At 37.1% G+C, this 24,507-nt stretch overlaps 1 protein-coding gene across 7 annotated transcripts in view; it reads right to left on the reverse strand.

Annotated features, from left to right (window-relative positions):
- The window catches only part of PTPRZ1 (protein tyrosine phosphatase receptor type Z1), a 134,793-nt gene that overhangs the window by 14,864 nt on the left and 95,422 nt on the right, over window positions 1-24,507 (reverse strand). For 4 of the 7 annotated variants that reach the window (XM_061467613.1, XM_061467610.1, XM_061467614.1 and 1 more), the window contains exons 12-20: window positions 20,603-24,167; window positions 16,754-16,898; window positions 9,698-9,789; window positions 6,510-6,595; window positions 4,213-4,233; window positions 3,937-4,033; window positions 3,090-3,172; window positions 2,209-2,343; window positions 786-920 (exon numbers count right to left, since the gene is read on the reverse strand). In XM_061467613.1, coding sequence (XP_061323597.1) covers window positions 786-920; window positions 2,209-2,343; window positions 3,090-3,172; window positions 3,937-4,033; window positions 4,213-4,233; window positions 6,510-6,595; window positions 9,698-9,789; window positions 16,754-16,898; window positions 20,603-24,167 — 4,359 coding nt within the window. The remainder of the gene's footprint in view (window positions 1-785; window positions 921-2,208; window positions 2,344-3,089; window positions 3,173-3,936; window positions 4,034-4,212; window positions 4,234-6,509; window positions 6,596-9,697; window positions 9,790-16,753; window positions 16,899-20,602; window positions 24,168-24,507) is intronic. The other 3 variants (XM_061467612.1, XM_061467615.1, XM_061467616.1) reach the window with 2 other exon arrangements.

Consider the following 24,507-nt stretch of genomic DNA (forward strand, 5'->3'; position numbering starts at 1 on the left):
AGCCATAGAAAAAGGTTAAGAACACTGGAGGGCCTACAAATTACAGCTGCTCTTGAGAGTCTCCTGCTATTTCTGCCAATCTGCTCCTGTGCTAGGTGGACAGAAATCATCTCACCCAGCTTCAGTGACCTACAAGGGAAGCAGGCTTGTGCAGACTGCTTTTCTAAGTTCCTTCCCTCAGTGACAGCTCAGATGCAGGGATACCTTCAGAGAGCAAGTCATCTTGTTCAAAGACTGGTTTCTAAAATAGGCAGAATGAACTACTTGACAGTAAGTGCTGTACATTATGCAATAATTGTACAGGGAGGCTGAGAGACTACATGTCTTACGTTTAGGAGGCTGAAATAAATGAAACTTTCAGTATTCCCCTCAAAGCAGCCAGTGTCACACTGCTGAGCTGAAAGCATGCTGGTTCTGATTATAATAAAACAAGGTGTGGATCCACCTGTCCTTGAAAAGGAAAATGGATATGAGATGGATAATTTAATTCACACTACATTTTCTGCTAGTTGCTCTCTTTCTGAAAATGTACCCTTCTGCTCACCAGGCAGGCAAAGGCCACATCAGCTCTCCAATGTGATCACTGATTTACCCTGATGGTCCTACATTGCATCAGTATCACAGGCCAGAGACTTCTCAGTTTGTTGATCTGGTCAAATTGACAAGCATCTTGGCTGGTTGAGACCTACAGAATTCAGCTTTACGTATACAACATAAAAGAGCTGCCAACTGCCTTAAAAAGTATTCCGAGTGACACTCCCTTTTGCCTACAGGATGCTACAAACCTTTTTGATCTTCGTGTTTCTGAGAGTAAAATTCCTCACAGTGTAATAGGCAAGTACATGAACACTCTTTTGAGTTACCAAGAAGTTCCCATATTCTTCACTACCTTCAGCAGGCCAGTACTGGTCACATTTTCTCTGTTAGAAAGCAAATGAAAAACAGAGAAAAAGACAAAGGAAATAAAATGTCAAACTAGCAAGCTGAAATGTTCAAATTTCAAAGCACAGTCAAACACACAAACATATAGGGACTCTCAATATACTCAGTTTGTAAGCCATGATCCTCAGTGCAAGGGAACAAATAACGTGCATTTATGTTGTGCTTTAAGGATCGATGGCTGTGCAAAGATGTTCTTTATTTGGAATACACTAAAAAAGAGAGGCTTAAATCATACTATCAGAGTTAAAGGGCTCTAGTATAGTGGAACTTGCCATTCTACAGGCACCCTGAAATCTAAACAAAACCCTCAGATAATCTATAGGAAAAATCAGAATATATTCAAATCAGCGGGGTTGTATGTGGGGTTTGGTTGGCTCATAGCATGGGCAGAGGATACTTTTATCTTCTCAGCAAGGGTAAGAGTGAGTTTGTGTGTGCCAGCATACAGAGAGTTTGATGTCTAGTCTTTTGGTTGTGTAGAAGTATAACCTTCTCTCAGAATACTACAAGAGTATGTTTCTATAGCATGGTATTATAAATGAAGTGGTACTCCCAGTGTGGCCCTTGTCTGCATTTGCTGTCTCTGTATCACCAATAGATGCTGAGTAGGTCATATGACAAAACTTACATGCATTTTAGGCATTGCTGCCAATGTGTGGCAAATGTGATGCAATGTATCCTTATGTGACTCGAAGGTACATGTATACTCCCATCACATAACTGGAGAAACACACATCCTGTGACGGGGTTTGACCTCATTTTGTCTCACTGCACAAAGGTGTATCTAGTCATCTAGTCATGTAGTAGGAAAAGAACTGTGGGTCCTATGGGATGTTAACAGGGAGCAGCCAGTGAATATCCAGAAAATATCACCTAAACTACAGCCTTCTCCTTTCCAAGCACTAAGGCACCTCTGAGAAAAAGAATGATACAAGAGCAGATTGTTAGCAGAATGTGGCACAAGGTCCACAGTCTGGCCACTCCTAAATACATACAAGAAGTCTTTTTTCAGCATAAGACTTTTTTTTTTTTTTAGCTAGAATATGGTATTTTCAAGACTTGTTGACAGTTGAGTTTAAATATTTTCTTTAGTTCATACTACAAATCCTCACCTTTATACTTTTATATCGTAGCACAAGGAACTACTAGAGAGTGTGGTTTTTGCTCAGTAAATGCCTAAACCGGATTTTTAAAAGAGAGAAAGGAGTCAGCTAGAGGTAGATCTATCAATATCAGAGAAATAGTAATAGACAAAGGTACTCATACCCTTCCTTTCTCAACAAGATTAGTTATCATCACAATAACTTCTATGTTATGTTCCCATATCATTCTCCAGAAATCTTCTGCTGTCGATTTTAGTGGCCCTTGAGCTGCAATGTAGGCTTTTGGCTTGTTGTAACCCTGAATGGAAATACAACAAATGACACTTGTCAAATCACAGTCCATGAGCAAAGGGAGGTTGGGAGAAGTATGTGACTTTTTATGTATCTATTTTTAAACAATCTCAAAAGCTTTTAAGTACTTTTGAACTTATAACTATCCAAATTGCAGAAACCCATATGACATATGAATGCAACTGTTATGTCAATGTTTATCATTCCAACAAATAGGATATATATTCAACTGCCTGTGCTTTGCCAGAATGTTGACATGATAGTGATTAAGAGACATCTGTTATGATAGGGGGTTAAAAAAATGAAACAAAATCATTCACATGTAAATTGCTTGGTAATGAAAACTGAATAAATGTTAGGACAGTGAGGCTTGCAGCCAAATAGCATCTTCTTCTCATGAGATTATCTCAGGCAGAAGAATTAACCATTTACCAAGTATATATAAAAGAACATTCAGATGCAAAATGCTTCTGAAATGACTCACATCTTACAGAACAGTTTTTTTTCACAAAACTTTTCACTAAGCTGCAGCTGCTACAAGATCAAGATACATTCAAGAAAGAATGGGACTTTTACCTGTGCTTTAACACTGTAGGCTTAACATAGATCATTAAAGCTTTGTGGTTTTTTTTTTTAATAAAATCTGTAAAATTGTGATACTTCTTTTTTTATTAAGTTTGTTCACGGCCATGCATCAGTTTTTACAGAAAAGTCTACAGATGAATAAGCTGGCAGACAGAAAAAGGCACTTACATCAACATAGTTGGCATTAATGTAATCAGTCAGTTTTCCATCCTTTTCTGCAAGCTGTGTTAATTTAACCCTAGTGTGATCATCTGGAGTAAAACAAGAGAGAAAATGAGCATAGTTTTCTGCAAGAGTTATATTCTTTCTATAACATATCTTTTTAAAAATACTGGAATGGATTTTTACAATACATAAGACTCAGACATTGAGGATTACATGCACAAACATCCTGTGCATAGGTATGAATCAGATTCAACAGTCAAGTTTGCAGAAAGACAAACTAATGAATCCAAGGATTCAAAAGATTCATCAAAATGATCAAGTGCCCAGAGACAATATCTTCAAAGAGAGAACAACAAAACTGAATAGATGTGCTTCAGAGAAGAAATATCTGGGATAGCAAAGAAGCGTGATGCTATGGGAAAATATGATCTGGTTAATGAAGCTGAACTTTTACATTACGGCAAGGCACAACACTACATAAAATCAGTACATTTATAGTTACATTTACAGTTATATTTGACAGTAAATATATCCAGGAATTGTGAAAGCTCCTAGACAAGATAAGCCATCATTATTCCAGCTCAAAGATGTATTAATTTTGGCAACAAAACCCACAGCTTCTTTGGCTTTATAATGGCATTATAATGAAATCTGTTTGGGTCATCACAGAAAACACCAATACGTCTTGCTAACACATGCTCATCAAAGCAGCAGAACAGCAGAGGCACTAACTTGGAGAGATGTGAAATCTCATGCTAATTCTCCCCAGGCTTTTTTTTCTGAACAGTAGCTAGAGCTTTCAGTGTATACTGTTTATTTCTTTAAAATACCAAGTGAACCATTTACTTACAAGCAACAATGTTTATGTATCGATTCTTATTCTTGTTGTCTGGGTGATTAGAGCTGTCTGATGTAATACCTAGATCTACAGTACAGCTCTGGATTTCCTGAAATAAAAAGAATAAAATGTATGTCATGCTTTAATGAGCATTAAGATACATAAACTGTCTTAAAATACAGTAAGTCAGCACAAAAAGAACCACAACCTTATACCCAATTATCTATGAAATTTTACAACTATTTCATTGCTAAAAAAAAAAAAAAATGCAGTGAAATAATTCCTTACCTGATAAAACTCTTTCAGTGTCTAATGAGGGAATGAATGCAAGAAAAGTAAAAAAAAAATCAAATTCCACAGCACAGAACAGATGGATAAAAGTGTTTATATAAATTACAACTACTATATGGAAAACAGTTATGGTCATGCAATATATATCTCCATAATAACAACAAAGCTTAACATTCTGATGTAACTCTTAAAGGGAACAAGAGACAATTTTCCTGTTAAAATAGTGGCATCTGGTTTCCTATCTTTAGCTTTAATGTTAGACCTTAGGCTGGTGAAAGCTTAGACATCTGAGCAACATCACTGACTTTTAGCCAGATTATCTATCTATCTATTTTATTGTTCATTGGATTTATTACTGGTCCTTATAACTGCATTAGTTTCTCCGGAGAGTGCTGTTGCTCTCTTCGCATTCAACTGTAAAACCATCTCTGGAACAGGACAGCTGCTGCTCAGCCAGCCCTATGGTACTCTAGTGAAGGACAGCATTACAACCCTCAGTCTGACAGCAGTTTCTCAGTGAACCCAGTGTTTTTATAAAGAGAGAGATAGGCTTGAAAAGACAGGCACAAAGTCTGTGAGACTCACAAAATAATTGATTTTCTGTTATTGATTTATTTAACTGACAGGAAACTCAAGGCCCACATTGTTAAGTAGGAAATACGTTGTCATTGTTAAAAGTACTGTAATAATGTTTCCCAACACTTTTTAAAGATTTATTTTAACATTAATCACCTTCAGCTATTTAAATATACATATATATGAGAAAAGTGGATTCCAGTCTGAAAATTAGCTTTAAAATATGAGTTATTTTATAATAATACAAATAAGAAACCTGAAACGCCCCTGTACTCTCCAAATGTATGCTGACTCTGTAAAGACAGTGACTCTATTTCAATTTTTCTGTATCTTCTAAGAAGTTCTTTATCAGTAGAGAAAAGACCAGGACACTAATTCTGGGACAGTCTGTAAAGCTGAAAAGGATCTCCAAGAAATGATGAGGACACTGAGATTTCTGAAACAGCTAAGCTTGAAATATTTCAGTTGGTGTAAGCGTAGGTCAGTGAGAGGCAGTATATTTGGTCTTTGGATCACTGCTGTAATTTAGGAAAGGAACAATTTCAGTTAAAAAAAAAAAACAATTTAGGATGAACAATTTGATTTTTGTACTGCTGTTCTCACTTATGATGAAAGAAGCTCGTTACCATTGTATTTACACACAGTCTTTTAACATCTGCTCTTGTGAAGAGCCAGTCTAGCTGGAGCCCAGTCCTGCCAGTGTGTATGCACATGCACAACATGTCCTGGACATTCACAAGTATTTACAAGTTTGGTCCCACAATCAAGTGGATATTCTTAATGTTAAATGAATTGGATAAGAAACGCTGATGAAGAAGGCTGGGCGAATGACACGGAATTTTTGGTCCATTAGATGGTAATACATTGGCTGAGGAAGCAAAAGCAAAACCAGCAGATAGGAATTTTTTTGTTTTCAGTATTGTTTTTGCAGCAGGAATGTTACAATCATAGTTTAATAGAGATGACTTAAAAACTTGTTTCCATCCCAAATGACTGATCTTGTTAGAAATCACTTGTCACAAATTCTAATAATACATTTTCAATTACAGTTTATAATGTTTATTACAGGGAGTTATAATGTTTATTTTATGTGACCTTTAGTTACAACATACCTAGCTTTAAATTGCTTGCAATGCATATGAATGTGAAAAACAATGAAGCTCATTAGTTACATACAGTGATAGTAATATTAAATGATGAGAGCACGTTTCAGAATTTTGAAATACCTCTTATGAACCATATACTTTAGAAAGGAACCGTAAACTGCTATATATGAAGACTACATTTGCTCCCCTGTTAATCAGAAGTCTTGCCATAAGAACTTATTATTATTCCTTTTTTTTTTTCCCTCTGTAAATAGAACAAGCAAATGTGGGTAGCTTCTGCAAAATTCAATTGGCATTAGTGTTGGAAAACCTTTAGATCTATGACTGTATCTGATAAACCATACAGATTGCATTATCTTTTCACAGGTTATTCATACAGTACTTTACTATTTTATCACAGGGATAAACATTCCCATTTGCATCCCAGTCCTGTCAGCTTTTATAAATCTCCCTAGTCATTATAAAAAACAAGTCCTCACTGGGCTCACAGTACTCATATTTATGAAATTAGTCCCTAGGTCAGAATGTAACACCCAGTTCTCTGTATCCAGCCATTTAAATTTAACATTATCTGTATGTGCTAAGAAGAAAGATGACATCATAGAACCATACCTCAAATTCTTCAGAAAAACCATTACTTGCATGTAAATCTGCAACATGTTTTGGAAAATGCTTTATTGGAATTGCTCCAACATCATCTTAGGGGTGGGAAAAGACAAAAAATATATTTATGAAAAAATAAAAAGCCAGTGACATGAAGAAGTTTATATGTAGGCAATCCACACAACATCCTGAAATAAAAATTTTGGCATGAACTTTGGATATACAATTCCCACAAAAATAAAACCACTCTTTAACACCATTGACATTCCTAAAATCATTGTCTAACACTTACACATTTCTTAATGACTATTCAAAGAGAAGATAAAGAAAATGCCTTGCTCTGTCTCTAAGACCCCAAAAGTAAGGCCCTGATTCTGCAAGATGCTGAGCTTGCTGAGCATTCATAACTCCCTCTGAAGTCAAGGGAAATCGGAGCATTAATAGTTTGCTGCAAGGTATTCAAAGGGAGAGGCTAGGACCAGGGCTCTAAATAAATACCGGTAAAGAAAGAATGATCAGGCAGAGTTGTCTCTGTGCTTTCGGCTGGTTAGTGTTGCCCCAGGACTCTGATACAGTACATGGACTAGCTGCATAGTCTCAAGCCTATTAAAATAATGCAGCATTATGCCAGTAGTATAATTTTAACTGATGTGTTGCATGTTTGCATTGGGATCCAAAGCAAACCACAACTAATTTTCATCTTCTACTGTGTTAGTGAGGACTTCCAGTAGGAATTTTTCTCCCATTCTCCCAATAATTCTATGATTATCTATTAATAAATGCTATGTTTGATCCTGGGAGTACTGACTGCAAATTTTCACATCAGGCTTTATAATTCAAGTTTTGAGTTAAAAAGTTAAGTTTTAGACTTTCTGGATTTCCATAAAGACAATATCTACATTCTTAACCAATGAATGTGATTCAAGCCACTTCTGAGTTGTGTTACCGCATCCAAATCTTCCATCTGATGCTTATATTTCAGGACGTCTCCTTTTTACTTTATACAAACACAGAAAAACACTCTTGTGTAGAACATTCATTAGGGATCACATCAAAAACCTTTGGGACTTTCAATCTTTCCTTTCCTGCAAATATGCTATGTAAACAGAGTCATCTGTTCTGTTAATTACCTGTTAAAAGATGACATTATTTCAGCTAGTTTTGGTTATGAAGAATAATTTTGGTGTTTTTTTTTTTTTTTAAAGTCTTTCATGGATTAAAAATATGTTTATTTCATAATTTGTAATTTCATTGCTGTTTCATATGAGAAAGAAACATCAAAAAAATTGAATAAGGACCTGTTATTTACATCAACAGATGTTCAGCATTTAGGCCACCTAATAATTTTAGCTTTCAGTTACAAAGAATTTGTTGATTTGTATTGAGATCCATCTGGTCATCCACTTACATGAATGGATCTGAATACAAAAAGTGAATTTATCTAGTGAAGCCTAAGAGAAGCTGAACAAATGTGTAACACTATCTTCACACTTCAGAAATGAAACCTGGCATAAAGTGTTTATTCTAATAATATGCAAACACAAAACCAGAAGGGAAGGTAAATGACCCTAAGAGCAAGGACTGTACCTTGGTTTGGTGTAATTGCTGTTTTTTTTTTCCCTTGCTAGTGATAATCTCCCAATTCAATCACTTCTGACTCCAGGAATATAGTTTATATCTATCTGGATGACAGGTATCACTTCAAACTACTTAATGGATGATAGTGGGTCCTAATATTACCCCGCAATTCATTATTTGTTCTAAAGGCATCTGTGAATTATACTCTGAAGTGCCAGGGCATTTTCTGTGAATAACTTCAATTCTCCTATCTCTGCCAATGAAACCCCAGAAAAGGAAAACTTAACAGATCTGTGGAGTGTGCTTTTAGTCACAGTCCTAACAAAAAATTAAACTCAACAGTTACAAAATGCTCTTCCTGCTCCATGTTCTTTGCCAGTATTGCATTGCAGTTAGTCTCAATTGTTGTAAAATCATGCTGCTGAAACACTTGTGTAGTAGAAAACACAAAAACTGCTCACTTGGTGCCTGTTGCAGGCAAAATAAACCACAACTATTTCCTCAGTGTTTGCAGCTTTTTCTATAAAATATTTTATGTATTTCAGTCACTTAGAAACACTTTTCTCTCTAAGATGATATTTATCAGTATTTCAGAAGGAAAACCTCCAGCATCAGACCACATATTTTAAGCACTCAGAATAGCTGTCAATGCAATTCTGTCTTATGACAATGGAAAACACTATCTCCCTGAGGTGAGCCGGTCAGGAAAAATATGCAGGAAAATTATACAGTTGCATTGCAATATAGTTAATGATAGTGAGTAAGAGCAGAGATATCCTATAATGATTGCCACTTGCCATTCATACATCATCACGTTTTCTGATATCAAGATATATCCCTGCCTATTAACCAAAGGCAATCAGTATGAGAGGCATTTAAAGATGCCTACAATTCAGTTAAAGCAGCAGCCTAATGTTTAGGATTTATTTAATGAAATTTGTTTACTAGTTATCTACACAAGGGCTGATTTTGCTTCTGTTAGTCATTCCAAGGGAACTCACCCCCTGCGCAAAAGCACACTTTGCAAAAGCATTACTTGTAGAACAAGATATCCTTTTCTTATGGGTGAAATGTGTCTCGGGATCTGCTGCATAATTAATCTATTTAAGGTGGTTTTCATTCTACTGAAAAAGTTGAGGGCTGCACATGCTCTTCCAATACTCTTTGTGGAGGAAACGAAACAGTTTCTCCAAATATGGGTCCTAGCAAAATGAATGGTCACGTTCTATGAATAGGTGACAAAATCAAGCAAAGGCAGAAAACCAGCAGAATATGTTGCTGGTGTAATCCTCTACTTTGTGACAGTGAACTGCAGCTATTTAGTGTAGCTCAGATGGCTACGCTAGCAGCCATTCCTAGTGAGTCTATGGCTAGAAGGCACAGCGTTAGTTTTGAGATAACTCAAAGGTGAGGCTGTTTCTCTTCTGTGTTACTTACAGGATAGAACTAGTAACACTATTCTCTGCCTGTGCCAAATGCTCCTGTGCTTATTAGTACAATAGGGTACAAAGCTCTGGTTTACAGATGTTCCAGTAGGTGAAGAATTAACCTATGGACACATACAAAACTGCATCTTCGAATAGCTAGCACCAATCCACAGAACAGTTGACAAAAAATACCTGAGACTGGGAAGATTGGAGCAGGGGGAGCAGAAATCACTCGAGGTGATGTATTATCTTCTAAATAAAAGTGAGCAGTCTGGAAACATTTCCTAGAGAGGAAAAAAACATAAATAAATATTGAAAAAAATAAAAATCATTTCCTGAGACCTTTTGGAATTCTGGCATTATTGAGTAAGAAAGAAAATCATGGTTTCAAAAACCAATTTTCACAGAGTGTCAAATACTACTGCTATAATGTAAATATTCCCCCAGCGCGCCACCAAATTATGCATACCACTTGAAGATACTACATTAACTCAGCATAATACATAGTTCATGCATCTTTACCCATACCAGAGGCAGAAGACAGAGCACACATCAGACATAGTGAAAGCTGAAAGAGGAACTCTGCATCAGGAGCTACTGTAGATGCTTCATAACAACTCCAAGTACAAAAAATGCCATAGTCTTCCTTGCTTATCCAAACTCACACACATAATTACTGTTCCTTTTTATATGATTGTGCTAGCCTGAAGATGGAGCAGTGTACAAGATCAGTTCTGGTAATTCATAGATAGATCCTACTGCAGACACGGAAATGAAGTAAAAGACAACGTGTCCTGTAACAGACAAAACGGCAGCTCTGGAACTGCTACAACTGGGGCTAAACAAGTCTTTTCACAATTTAATCACAACACTGAGGCACACCTTAACCAAGGAGGACTTCTCAGATCTGACAGACAGAAAGAGGGGAATTTATAACTCCAGGAGATGTTAGCTTTGTTGCAAAAACATTGGAGTATGAATACAAATGGAATCAACCTTAACTATGACCCACAACACTATTTGTATCTGTGAGGTAATCCAGATGTGAAGATAATAAGAATAGCATCTGTTAAGAGTCCAAGCTGTTCAAGGGACTCAATAACCAACTGCTGCTGAAGAACTGCAAAGCCTCTTTAATTGAAAAAATCTCCATATTGATTAGACACGCTAATAACAATCCTTACTCTGGATCACTTAATCTATTTGAACTATTATTCACTAACAACTACATTTAAAAAAAATATGCATCAGGAAAATATTAATCTCATTTTATATTTACAAGATTCTGCTTCTTCAAAGCTGTTGGCTGAAGCTATTGTATGACTGTTTGCTATTCTGTGTGATCGCTTTTATTTTCAGTTCTTGTGCACTGTTTCTGTATCACTCCAGTGATAAAGTCCCTCATATAATTGTTAGAATAAAATTTTGAAGCTACTTTGAGAAATAAACAGGGAGCATGTAGATGTTGACATTTTTTCCAGAACCACTACTGTAGATCATAAAGACTTTGGTAAGCTTATTGAATTAAGCCTCTGGGAAACATGCCCATACTCTCGAAATGTGTTGGGAATTTTCTGTCTGTGTACAATGCAGATTCTCCTAAAACACAAGTGGATAACTGCATCAAAGGGAAAACTGTGGCATGCAAAACAGTTCTGATGATTCATATGACAAATCTGGAGTCCAGCTAGAATCCTCTAAAAGCATACTTGTGATGCTCATAGAGGTGCTTTGCCTTTGCATGACATGTTTGCAGTAAGACTATCCATTATGTACTTAGTTTTACTTATGACAATTTCGGATGCAGATACATGTGCCTGGGGACATATTTCTAATTTTTAAAGAGGCTCTAACATTAGCACCCCAAAGAGTTAGCAGCTGATGAGGCGAGAGAAGTTGTCTCAATGCTAGCACAGTACATAAGAGTCAGTCTCAGGACTGTGTGTGAAATGTCTGTGTGAGGTAGGTAAGTAACAAAGTACTTCAAATCACCGAACACTGTTTGAAAGTGTGGCCCTGCCTCTTTGACACAGAGAAGGCTGATGTACTGTGCTCATTAAAATCAGCACCAGCCAACCAACCATACATGCCAACCAGCCTGACACTTGAGCTCTAAAACCAAAAAATGTCCTCCCCCTAATGCCTACCACTTATGAAATATGATCATAGATAAAGTTTCTGGACTAACATTACGGAGTTTTGCCACCTCCTTGCTTGAGAAAAGATTGAGCTAAAAAGAATTTAATTAGCATAATGGCTTTCACATCTAAGCAGTACTTAAAATGTCTTCATAATGTGCCATACATTCACTATCCCTCACTGAGCCACTGTATCTTTAATCTTTAACAAGTTAATTGTGGCTGAAAATAAATTACCCCCTTAGCACATTTGGGAGACAAATTCATAGCAGTTGACTTAACCTGTAATAAGACTCATAAATAGGCACTCCATCTGCTTCTGCATCAGCAGTGAAAGCCTTCATGACTAAATGCTAATTATCACTTGTTGTTAATGAAAAAAGTGATGACTATTTCAAACTTCCAGACAAAGGTCCCATCACTCAATGTTAACCTGATTATTTAATTTACACCTTTCATCACAGCATTTAGATCTTCAACCTAAAACTGTAATTTGTAATTTAGACACTGCACTTATTCCAACACACTTTATATATGAAGATAGTGCTAAGCCACTGAATTAATTACAGTGCCTGTATCTGTACAGGAAGGCATGCAGCAGCAGCTCCGTGGTTTAACAGGGGAGATACTAGATCTGAATGAATACTTAAATGTGAACTACTTGGAACAAGATTACACCTCAGACTGCAGAGGACATTGTTTTTCTGGTGTGCAGGCTCTTGGACCTTGAATGAGGATATGTGCTGCACATTTCTCCTCTGGGGCAGGGACTGCTAAGAGCTGGACTGGAATTGTCATGGAGGAGAGCAGCACAGCATGGTGCAGGGTGTTCACCACTCACATCTGTTGAAGAAGGGAGCTGAACCTCAGAAGTCAGAGGCTTCTCTGACAGGATGGGTTTGTGCATTCACTGCTTGCCCAGAATGGTCTTAGATGCATGATTATTTCTGCCTGGTTTCAGAAGATTTCAGGATCTTTTCTGCTCACAGGAGGCCAACAGGTAGTTCCAAACACTTACTAGAATTTATTTTTAAAAGGCTCTGATCATTTAGAGATCCAGTGGATGCAAAAGTTCTTTAAATCAACCCTCAATGGATCCAGTGATTCCAATTACTCATTTTATAAATTATTCCAATTAATTTTAGAATGCTTCTTAACTGAAATTTAAATTTCCAAATATTGTTAACACTTTTATTTATAATTCAATGTCACATAGTTAAGAAGTATTTCCTTCATGGAGGGATGAGTGTAGCCTTTGTAAATTTAAATCTGGTTTTAGTGTGTTTTAGCACGTGCAATCCTTAGAGAGGGTTCTCAGCTCTGTTCCCATAAACCTGAGGACTCAAGGCATCAGTTCAAATCATGGACAAAAATATGAACATTCTCTGACAGCTCTGTTTCAAAGATATAGGGTGGTAGAGGAAAGTTAAAATTTAAATGACTACTCAGGGTGTTGTCTGTCCCTGAGTTGGTCATTTCTGAAGCACTGCTGTCACATAACTTCTAGGAGGCTTCATGACAGCCAGCTGATGTTCAGTATGTCTCTAGATACAAATGGAGCTGGAACTCCATTAGCAGTTTGCTATTCACATTATTAGAGCTAGTCTTTTACTGACATTCACATATCCTTGTGGAAAAAGATTCCTGAATGGCACAAATCTCACTGACAGCTGTTACTATTTTACTATTTTCCAAGCTTTTCTCACAATAGCCATTGTAACAAGTGATCTACACAAACAGCCTGACATTCCTTCCTATACATCATTTAATCAGGTTTATTTTCATTGACGACTTCTATAAACTGTTCCAAAAAAAAAAAAAGTTATAAAATGTGTAAGTGATTTTCAGTGTATTCTATGTCAGCAGAGAGAAACTTCAGTTTCAGTCACCTTAACAAATACCATTAATTGAAGCCATCCAGAAATGAAAAGAGCAGGGGAAGGAGATTCAAATATCTCTCCTGCATCTATGTTGCAAGGAATCATTCAAGCAGATAGATACTGAGAGAGATGGACAGATACGAGATTTGGACAGAAGATTCTCTCTAAAGCTGTAATAAAAAAAATACCTATTGGGACAACAAGGCCATTAAACAGGCAAAAGAATCTCCTTACTTATTCCACTGTAATCTTAATCATGCTGAAGAAATGAAAGGAAAATGACATGGCTTGAAAATTGAATTATAAACACAGAACTACAGTAGTTCAAAATTGTGTATTTTCCTACTGGCAATATTGCCATTAAAAGTTTTCAACCCTGTCAGAGAAATGAATATTTTATCACAGAAAGATTGAAATTGTGCCTAATGAGATAGCAAAGAGATTGGGGAATTTCCTCAAGTGCTGATTAACAATTTCATGTACAAAAAAAACCACCAAAACCCAAACAACAGATGGTACAGAATTATTTTTCTGATATAAGTCATTTAAGTGAAGAACAAAATAATTTTGTCTTTTTTTTTAACCTTGAGAGGCTGGAACTTGTCACTCTTGGTAGTTACGTGGGTTTTAAACCAAATAACACACCTTTTGCATATCCAAATTAGGAGCTAATAGTACAAACAACTCAAAGCACTATCCACTCAAATATCTGGCTGGGAAACACCAATATAATTTTTTGAGAACTCTTGCCAAAGGAATGCAGAGTTACTTCTTGCAAACCTAAACTTTCTATGACCTTTAATAACCGAAACTAATTGGCTCACATTAAAAAAAACACAAACAAACAAACAAAAGCACCCAACCCATTGACAGCTTACATCACGTACTTCAAAATAAAGTAAATCTAACCATAAACATTCTTACAGACTTTATGCTAATGTTTTCCAGACTCAATAAAAAACTGCTTAGTGGTGAACTTAATGTTCTGATTTTTCCCAGGCTCTAAAAAAAAGGTGAGGGTCTTGGCAGCTTTGAAAGAGGGCCATGAAGTTCTACCCAGAATACACACTGTTTATGTATGATTCCTCTGAAACAAAAAACATGTTACTGGTGTTATAATGCCAAGAGAATTTCCTTGAGGATTAACAATAAAAGAGCTCCATTTTTTATTTTGTAGTACACCAGAAATACAGAAAAGATTAAATTCAAGTCAAGAAGATATTACTGCTAACGGGATTTCTGTTTTATTTTGAAAAGACCTGTGTTAAAAAATTGTTCATTCCCAGAGAAAGAATACAAAATGAACACAGTGTTATTCGGCAAAGAAACAAGCTTGTAACTTGTAGGATTACTAGAACTGAGCTGTACAATCTGGGTCTTAAAATGGATGCTGTTCTTTAGTAAATAGAAGAGATTTCAAATACTATTTATCATCAGGGATGAAACACTGTGGGAAGATGAATATGAATGTTCATGTTGCATAACAAGAAAGACAGGAAAAGGTTCTCAATATGAAAGTGGTTAGCTGGAAATCCTGTGATGGACAGTGTAATTATCCAGCTAGACATATACTAAGAAATTAGTTGTGCAATACTTACAGCTATTAACTACCTATTTAGAAAGAAGAAATTGTGATGAAAATTCATTGCTCAAAAGTGTCTTTAATCATGCTGGGGGCTGTCTGACTCACAAGCACACTTGCCTGGAACAAAGGAAGCTCAAAGTCAATTTCTTAAGTCTAGTCTGTTCAGGGACAGGACGTATTCTGTCCCCATGTGGGGCACTTCCTGCTGGGCCGGTAGGAAACTGGTGTCAGGAGATCGGGGAAAAAGAAAAAAAAAAGGGAAAAAGAAAAAAAAAAGGGAGAAAGAAACTGGGGAAGCATCTGTGAGACATTTGGGACTGCCTCCCCTCTTGTTCATACAGCTCCTGGAAGAACAAGGTCCTGTTCCTTGGTACTAGTTTACATGTGAGCACTGCAGAAGCAGTAACAGGATTAGGTTCCTGGCAATCACAACACAGCAAGAATCAATATGGCAGAATTTTTTGCAACGTATTGCCCCATTCTGATCCACTACTGTGTTTCCTCCCTTGCAGCCTGCACACCCGAGAAAGGGATAGGGTTGTGCATGGATTTTTAAAGTGCTATGAGAAATTAGGCAAACATGTTCCTAGGAAGCTTTTCTGGCTTTACCTAGAACCAATGAAAAACAGCCAAAGGCTTGAGCACTGCCACATACTAACTAGATTCCAGGTATGCTTTTAACTCAGGCCAACTTGCGTTAGATCACGTTAACACTTGAGACAGTTTAGGGTTAGCACAGCATAGAGACCATCTCCAGCTAGTGATGTGAATTCAGACACTGTTTTTCCCCACTGTAAGGGAAAAGACTTCAGCTCTAGAGATCTGTGCCATGCCAGCTGGTCTGTTTTATTTCACAGTATAGATATTTTCTTTTGCCCTCACTAGTTATTTATCATGACTTCTTACACCTATCACTATTTTTTTCTGTCTTATATATTTATTGAGTCACAGAGAAACACACCCATGAGGGAGCCTCAGCATGTACATGCACATGAAATGCATATTTAGTTACCTGCTGAATGGTTTGAAAGGCGAATTTTGGCGCGGCAGAATCACAAAGTAGAACAACTTTGCAGTCACAGAACATCGTGACTACTGTAAGAGCTACTCAGTTGCATTTACACTATTACAGTATCATTAAACTACGCAATTTCTGTCTTGCATACAATGTCAGGTACAGCACACTCCTACTACATGAATGACTTAGTCACACAGTCCCGTTGAGGACTATAGATGATCATTCAAAATTGTCAACTACCTTTTTTTTCACTGTTAAAGTATTGGAAAGACAGGAAACTAATCTGTGCCATGCTATTATTTTTCTTCTCCCTCCTGTTCTTCCCAGTGTTCTGTTACGTCACTTGGCTTTTAAGCATTAATAATCACAGCTAATTGTTTAGTAAAACCTCTCAACTGGAAATAAGCTATTTGCAATGTTTCAATCCTCTGAAACAAACAAACAAACAAACAAACTTGTAGTTGAGCATTTTGGACACAAAACACCTTATTCTGTCAGCTTTGTATCATGCTAAGAGACAAGATCCAGGCTCCCTCCTGTAAACCAGGAGCGGCAGTGTCAATCACATTTTTCAAATCAGAGCTCTTTAGAACTGAAAAAAAAACAAACAACCAAAAAACCACTTACCTCCAGTATATGAGAATACCCACAAGAATCACTAGACAGATAAAAGTCAGGGCTGATACGACCACAAGTGGTATAACTGTCTTCTTCTCTGATTCCAGACTCTCAGCTAGACCAATACGAGACTCATGGCTAATATTACTTGCCTCTGTAGTCAGAGAAAATTGAAACAGTCCATGTTTAAATTCTGTGGAATGCACAACATGAGTGAATGTGTCTTATAAGAAGCCTACTTAATACCACTTACCTCTATGTTTTACTATGTACTGCAGAAAGTACATAAATTTGCAAACCAGCTTACAGAAAAAAGCAGATAGAGGGTAAAGCAAAGTGTTGAAGCTTATGTGACTCGGCCTTCCAGCAGTGGAGACTTCTCTTTTAAAGAATAGTAGATTGTTGTTAAAATATAGGAGAACAAAGTTTTTTAATTTCATCTGTTTATTAGCTGAAAGCCAACTGAGTTAAAGAATATGAATATATAATATTGGAATGTGTAAAGAACACTTTGATATTGAACTGTCACTCATATAATGCAAATCACTCTCTGGCTAATGGCTTAATAGAAAATTTTCTTACAATACTCCCTGTGTGCTTGCCACATTGCACTTAAGCCTTCTGTATTCTAGTACTCATTGCCCATCCTGTAACTTGCCTTGTAGACATATCCTGCTGCCTTTGAATTCAATTGTAGTACTTCCTCACCCAAGTATACTGGAGCCAGAATTAAATTTCCCACCTCTGTCTTTACAGGTGACCAAATTATTATTAAATAATGTCTAGATTTTACATTTCTGTCAGCCTTGTAATGCTGGGTGACAGAAATATTTGGACATAGGAATTTGTAGGAAGATTAAAACAGTATCTTTTACAATCTCATTAAATAAGGGAACACAACAGCGAATGAGACCAACCCTGCATTTCTAATTTTTGTCATACCTTAAGTAGATATTTTAGAACTGTGATTTTGACAAAAAATTACTGATTCTTTTAAATCTGTGCAGTTACTGTGACCTCTGACCATAACATTAGTAAAAGCACAGAAATAAGCACTTGCACTTGCTAGAATGGAACCCCTAGATTTTCTAAGACTGTTTTTTGCTTTTGTGAACAGCCCTAATTCAATGCATGTTCTATATGGGAACAGAATTTTGCTGTTTAGAAATCAGCTGCACTCCATCAGGATTTCAAGGGACCAATTCTAATGAACTAAGATCTTTCAGACAAAAGGGAGAGGGAATGGAGTTGGATCTGGGGTGGTGGTGGGGGGGGGAACCCAACAAATCACATGTTTTAAATAGGATGTCAAATCCCAGCTTCACACAGTACAGATTTCCAGGCAGCTCTTTGCTTGCTTCCATTTTCTTGAGTTTAGAGGTTTTCAGGGCTTTATATGCAAAACCATCTAGGCTCTGATCAGACATCAAGATCAAACATCTTCTTAGTTTTAGTTCTAAGTACTCTAATACCCAAATCAATTACTACTCCTTAAGTCATGTAGCTCAGTGGGCAAAGTGATTGCAGGCACAAGTTGCTTCTGAAAAAACTGTTGCCAAGTTTCTGGTGAGTAGGCTAAAATCAGTATTTCCTACTGATTCCAGCAGAAACCAGGTGTACACATTAGAGATCAGAATATGACCCCTTTGAAGCATTCGTACTTGCTTATCCAACTCTGGATTAATTCACAACATAAAACCCAGCCTTATCTGTGTGATGACAAGGTTCCTTCAATCTGCATGACCAAGTCCTATTAGGATTCCTTCTACAGGGAATGAAGAGCAGGCTTCACCTGTTATGGAGAGTTTCTTGTCCACTTGGCCATTACTCCAATGATGGCAGCTGAAAAGGCAGTCTCATCTATAGTAAGCATCTTTGTTCCCTAATAATTGATGTATTTGGATCCTTTGCATGTTTCTTTATATTAATTTCTCTTACAGTTTTTCAGCTGAAGTTGAAAGATTTAGGTAGCCATAGAGGTCTTATGCAGAAAGCCTTCGTTAAGAACCAGCATAAATATGCATCAGCAGCTACAAAAACTGAGAAAAGTTTCAATGACAATTTTTCTGTAATGGTCACAAGAAGAAGACATTTAATAAATTTCTGGTGAATTCACTGTAATGTATAATAAGTTCTCTGCTAGAGGTTTTTTTTTGTTTTTTGTTTTTTTTTCTCTTTTTTTTGTATAATTTCTTTATAATTGAATTAAATGAAGATGTCTTTGATTTACAAGAGACCATGTTAGACATGCTCACATTGTATTTTCAGTTTATTAAAAGACAGTATTTGGCATCATTTATTGGAAAAAAATAATGTACATGAAATGATACTGTATAGTGTCTTTCAATAATACCTACAAGAGAAACTCTAAGTCTGTTGCACTACTACTTCAGTCTCTTATAATCCTTTTTACTGTTGATAACAATTAAAATGACACCCATATGTAAACTATAAATCTCTAATGGTAACACTCACTCACATTAGTACCATAGGTTGTGAAATATTGATGTTATTTTTTTTCTGATTTTTAAAGAAATATGTATTTCACATAATGCTGTAAGTACTTACCTACTGAACTAACTCACTTATTGACTCAATTTTATAACACCTACCTTCTTAGAACTCCTACTAATTTCAGTATGTTTTTGATTTTAATTTTTGTTTTCCATTTTTCACATTCTACTAGGCCCAGCTACACAGAGTGTAAATTTCCCACTTTTTCATATTAGTATTCTAATATGAAAATATAACTCTAATGTACATGAGTAATACAACCTCATGTGATTTAACTGTGCATTTGTAGGACCGGGCCGAAAATTTCCCATGCTCTGTGGATGCCATTCTTTAGTGGGTTTAGTTGAATGATACTGCCCTCTACAGATGCTGTTAGTACCTAATTGAAGTTCAGTTAATTTTCTAAAATACCAATTTAACCTTGTTCTTTATTCTGTTTTGCTTTGTCTTTCAAACATCATAGATAATTTCTGACTTTTGGATTTTCAATACTCTAACAAGAGACAATGGAAATAACGTGTCTGAATACTCTGTGTTTTCCATAACACATTTTTCAATACACAAGCATGTTTTATATTTATATTTATCCATGTGAGGTTCAGTTTTGCTTTCTGACCTTATCCTTGGAATCACAGATAACAAATACTGTTGCTGACTTTAAGAGAACTAAATAGGAAAGCAGCACTAAATAGAAATAGGTACAGGAGAATCTGGCTCCAAGTATTTTGGAAATATTCAAATCTGGTACAAAAAATCTGCATTTCACTGAAATCTGAAGGTGGCATACAGGGTAAGAAAGAAAATGGATGTTTTTTATGAGTTAAGATGAATCAGAATCAAACTGAAGCATCTTCTTCCTTGCCCAATACATCTTAGAAAACAAAACAAAACACATGGAGAAAATGTGCTGCTGTAAGTTAAAAACCAGAAACTCAGAGGCATGGTTTCCTCTGGTGTATTTCCATAAAGGCAGCACTTGTCTTTGTGCAGAGAACTTAGGTCCCTCTTAAACCTTTAAAACTAAAATGAAACAGTTAACATTAAAACAAATTCTGGTTTCAGACTGAGCACCACCCAACTTCTGCTGACAGTACACATCTATCCAAAAGCAGAGTATGAATCTTCTTACTGAAGAATATTTCAGGTGCAGTTTTAAGTAGCCAGAAGTAGCATTCACATGACAGACAGGTCAGCATGCACCCCCTGTTCCCCAGTGCTTCCTTAATCACACCCCCTGGCACTGTTCTCCTTCTATTATATGTAAATAAACTTCTTATTCTCTATGGCACAAAAGTATCCTCTCACAGCTTTCCATGCTATTCATTAGACTTATCCATAACTAACCTGCCTCAGAGATGTTGAATACTGATGGGTGATCACTAGTAACAGATGAAGCTGATGACTGTGATGATCCAGGAGTTAATTCTGAGTTACCTGCTTCAACTGCCCCTTCAGAGTCTCTCTCATTAAGGTCAGGAAAACTGAAATCTGTTGAAGTTTCATTATCATTAAGGCTATCTGAGGTACCTTGGCCAGAACCACTTTCTTCATCACTTGTAAAAACAGCCCAAGACTTAGACTCTGACGTGTTTTGCAAAGGGATGCTAGCAGTCTCAATGTGGTTCTCCAAAACTGTTAGGTCGTTGTGCTTCTTAGGTATCATGCTTGCTGTCAAAGTTGGTATGGATGTATAATTATGCCTGTCCATGGCACGGTTCATCTGACTGTCTGATGCAGCAGCTGAAATTTTCTCTTCTTCTTCAGGTTTCTTAGAATGTGAGCTTATAATTAGGTTACTCTGATCCTTGTTATCGTTTACCTCTGTATCTTGTTCCTCAACTACCATATCCTGAGCTTCTCTATGGGAAGTGCATGAGATACAGTTACTCACAGGGAAGCCATCGTCATATTCATCGTAGTCATCCTCAGCTACAGAAGGCCACAAATCAGTACTGGACATTACACTAGGAGACAAACCAGAGGATTCTCTGGAAGGAACTAGCAACCTACTCAAAGTTGCAGGGATCTCACTTTTGGGAGGAACGGCTGTAACGGAAATACGTACATTTGGTAAAGGAAGAGTGTGATGAATGGACATGTCAGAACCAGAAACAACTGCAGATATATTGACAGGATCAAAACCAAGTGTAGAACTTGAAGAGACACTGGCAGCCTCACTTCTTTCAAAAACACTTGAAGAGATACGGCTGTCTGCTACATGTGATAATGTAACACCTGTTAGGAATGGAGTTGTTACAGCATTCACTGCTTGTGGGGGAAAGGCATTTGTGTTTTCTAAACTGGTCAGCTGGAATGAAGCATCGCTACTGTACAATGAAGGCATAACCTTCTGAACATCTTCACTGTTAAGCACACTGGATGAAACATACTCCTTACTTGCATGAGAAACAGGTAAACCTTGAAGTGACGCTGTGGGCTTACTAAAAGTGTTGGAGAACATACTGTCAACGGAAGGTGCAGGTGTAGAATGCAGCATGGTTTCAGTTGTAGCAGAACCTGGTTCCATTTGATGCAACATATGGTCAAATGTAGAACTATCTTTATGAACCCTGGAGCTTTCAGCCAATATTGGATCACTAGGCACAACTGCAGCTGTGTTAAGCAGAGCACCATCGACAGAAGATTGTAAGGAGGATTGCAGTAATGCTTCGTTATTTAATGTAGCTGAGGTCTCATAAAAGTACGGCTGAGTTGAGGATAACATTTTGCTATAAGCAGGGGTAGAGAGAGCTTGATCTGAGCTTGCACTAAGCATAGGTTTAAGCAAAGTGTCATCAAAGGCTGGAGTTGTAACATGCAAAGGCTGAACGGAAAGGTGGTTTTCTGTAAGTTTACTAATATCATGATCAAATATCTTAGTAGTGGGAAAAGCAAGAGAGACTGGAAGGATTCCCTTTGTGCTAGAAACAGGAAGTAGGCTTTCTTGCAGAGATGGATTCTGCTTAATTACATCAATACTAGAAACAGATATAAAAAGTTCAGGTATCGCTTTACTTTCAGCATTGGAAGCCATTTCACTTAAAGAAGAGGAAATATGCAGTTCTCTCTCATCTCCATCTATAACATCACCTTTATGAAGTATCTTATTAACGTCACTAAACCCAGATGATTCATATGTAATTTCATTTACAGAATCAGAGGAAGAAACGTTAAGTACCATCAAAGTATCTGTATCGGGCAAAAGGGACTCACTACCAGAGTATGCTTCAGACCAATCCATATCACTAGACAGAGAGCGTGTAGGCTGCAGCAAAGTATCAGCTTGTGATATTACAGAAGAAGGTTTATGCACCAGTACATTGTTATAGCTGCTAAATAAAGGATCTTGACGGAATACGTCAACAGAATCGTGCACAAATTCTGCAGAGTCATACGAAACAGTAAAGCTTTGGAGGGAGCCCACATTACTAGACAAAGAGTAAGGAAGTTCAGACACTGTAGATAGTACATGCATATTTAAATCACTGCTGGATGGTTCAACTTGAGAAAACATATGAGTTCTATTATGACCAAATATCAGTGTCTCTGAAGCAGCATGAGTAGTCTGATGTGACATCACATCAGCATATTGAGCAACGCTTGGCTGTATTAATGCATCACCCTCTGCCAATGTCAAAGAAGCATGCAGGGACACCTTATCACTTGCAACAGCTGGAGTAGCACTTTGTGGAAACATTTGAGAAACTGTATACAAACGGTGAAACATTTTACTACTGGAGGAAGCAGAGGAAAATGTAAGCAAAGGTACATCATCATAGGAAGACAGGGTGGGTTCAAATGACACATCAACACTGGGAAATACAGGTGTAGCATGCAAGGTCACATCACTATCTGATGTAGCAGGGGTAGTGTCGAGCATCTGAGAGTCAAACAATAAAGGGGTGACTAGAGGAAACACTTCACTACTGTAGGAAGGTTGAAGAGGTATCTCACCATTATAGACTGGTTGAGTTGTCTGAGAGAGTACCTCACTGGCAGCAGAAGCAGAACCATATTCTCCAGAGCTTGAAGGGATAGAGTGAGGTGATAATTCAGCAGAGGAGAAAGCAAAGGTAGAATAATGTGGCAATTCTAAATCCGCATGTGAAGTGTCTTGTGAAATCACTGGGCTGCTGGAATAGGGCACTGTAGCTGGCTTTAACCCCTCTACATAACCATCTGTGTAAATGGTCTGAGACAATTGCCTCCTATGCGATGTATCAACAAATTGACCTGTCTGATCCGTAGCATCATGAAACCATACATTTCCATCAGTGGAAGAAGTATGCTTTGGAGACTCATCAGAGCTTGAGGGTGCTACACCTTCTGAAACATACTTAATGGAGCCTTGGGAAAGAACATCATGCATGCTTATATCTGGGCTTCCTGAAGGAAGCTCTTGGGAGCTCTCCTCCGTAACCAGCTGTACTGAAGAAGTGGTAACAACTGTACTCCAAAAGTCATCAGATTCCTGATTAGGTTTAAAAGGAGTCAATAAGAAATCTTCCTCGCTATGGCCAGCAGTGGTTATTCTTGTTGGTTCAGTGCCTGAAGAAAGGTATATGTATTCTTCTTCTATGCCTTTGGTGGAGTCAATGAGTTGAGGAGGAATTCCAGTAACTCTTTTGGATTCCAAAAAAGGATCTTCCTCTTCTTCAGAATTTTCACCAAGAGGTGGAGAAGTAGGGTAATAAGCTGCTTTGAAAACATCATCCTTACCATGCAATTCTTCTTCTCTTGTTAAGTATCTATTTGTTTTAGCTTCACTGGGTCTTGTCCCCATTTTTCCTTGGCTGTAGCTGGATGTAGTCACCTGGACACCTTTCCTTATTTGGTTTACCATACTGTCAGTGCTAGGAGTCACTGCAGTTTCTTCATTCACCTCTGTTTCCTTTTTCTCAACTTCATCCTTTGAAAAAATATCATAGCCGAAGACAATTAAAAATATAGACACTGTACATAAATGAAAACCCAAACTGCAAAAAAACCACATTTTTCTGGCTCCATAAAAACAAAAGGCAAAACAAGACAACACTTGAGAAGATCTCTTAGTTTTAAAGCAAAATATTTAGCTGCAAGAACAGGTATCCTCTCTTGAAAATATTACTTTGCAGTAGAAACAAAAAATCCTGTATCACAGCAATTTCTTACATAGTGCTACTTTTACCCTGAGAGACAAAACCAACTCACAGTATTTATCTACTCTATTAAAAAAGCTCTACCTCTTTCCTAATAAAATGCAATTGTAT

Source organism: Pezoporus flaviventris, unplaced genomic scaffold (genome assembly GCF_033815535.1).
Source record: "Pezoporus flaviventris isolate CSIRO_AGI_PZ_B2104156 unplaced genomic scaffold, CSIRO_AGI_Pfla_v1 ptg000045l, whole genome shotgun sequence".
In the NCBI taxonomy this organism is placed as follows: Eukaryota; Metazoa; Chordata; class Aves; order Psittaciformes; family Psittacidae; genus Pezoporus; species Pezoporus flaviventris.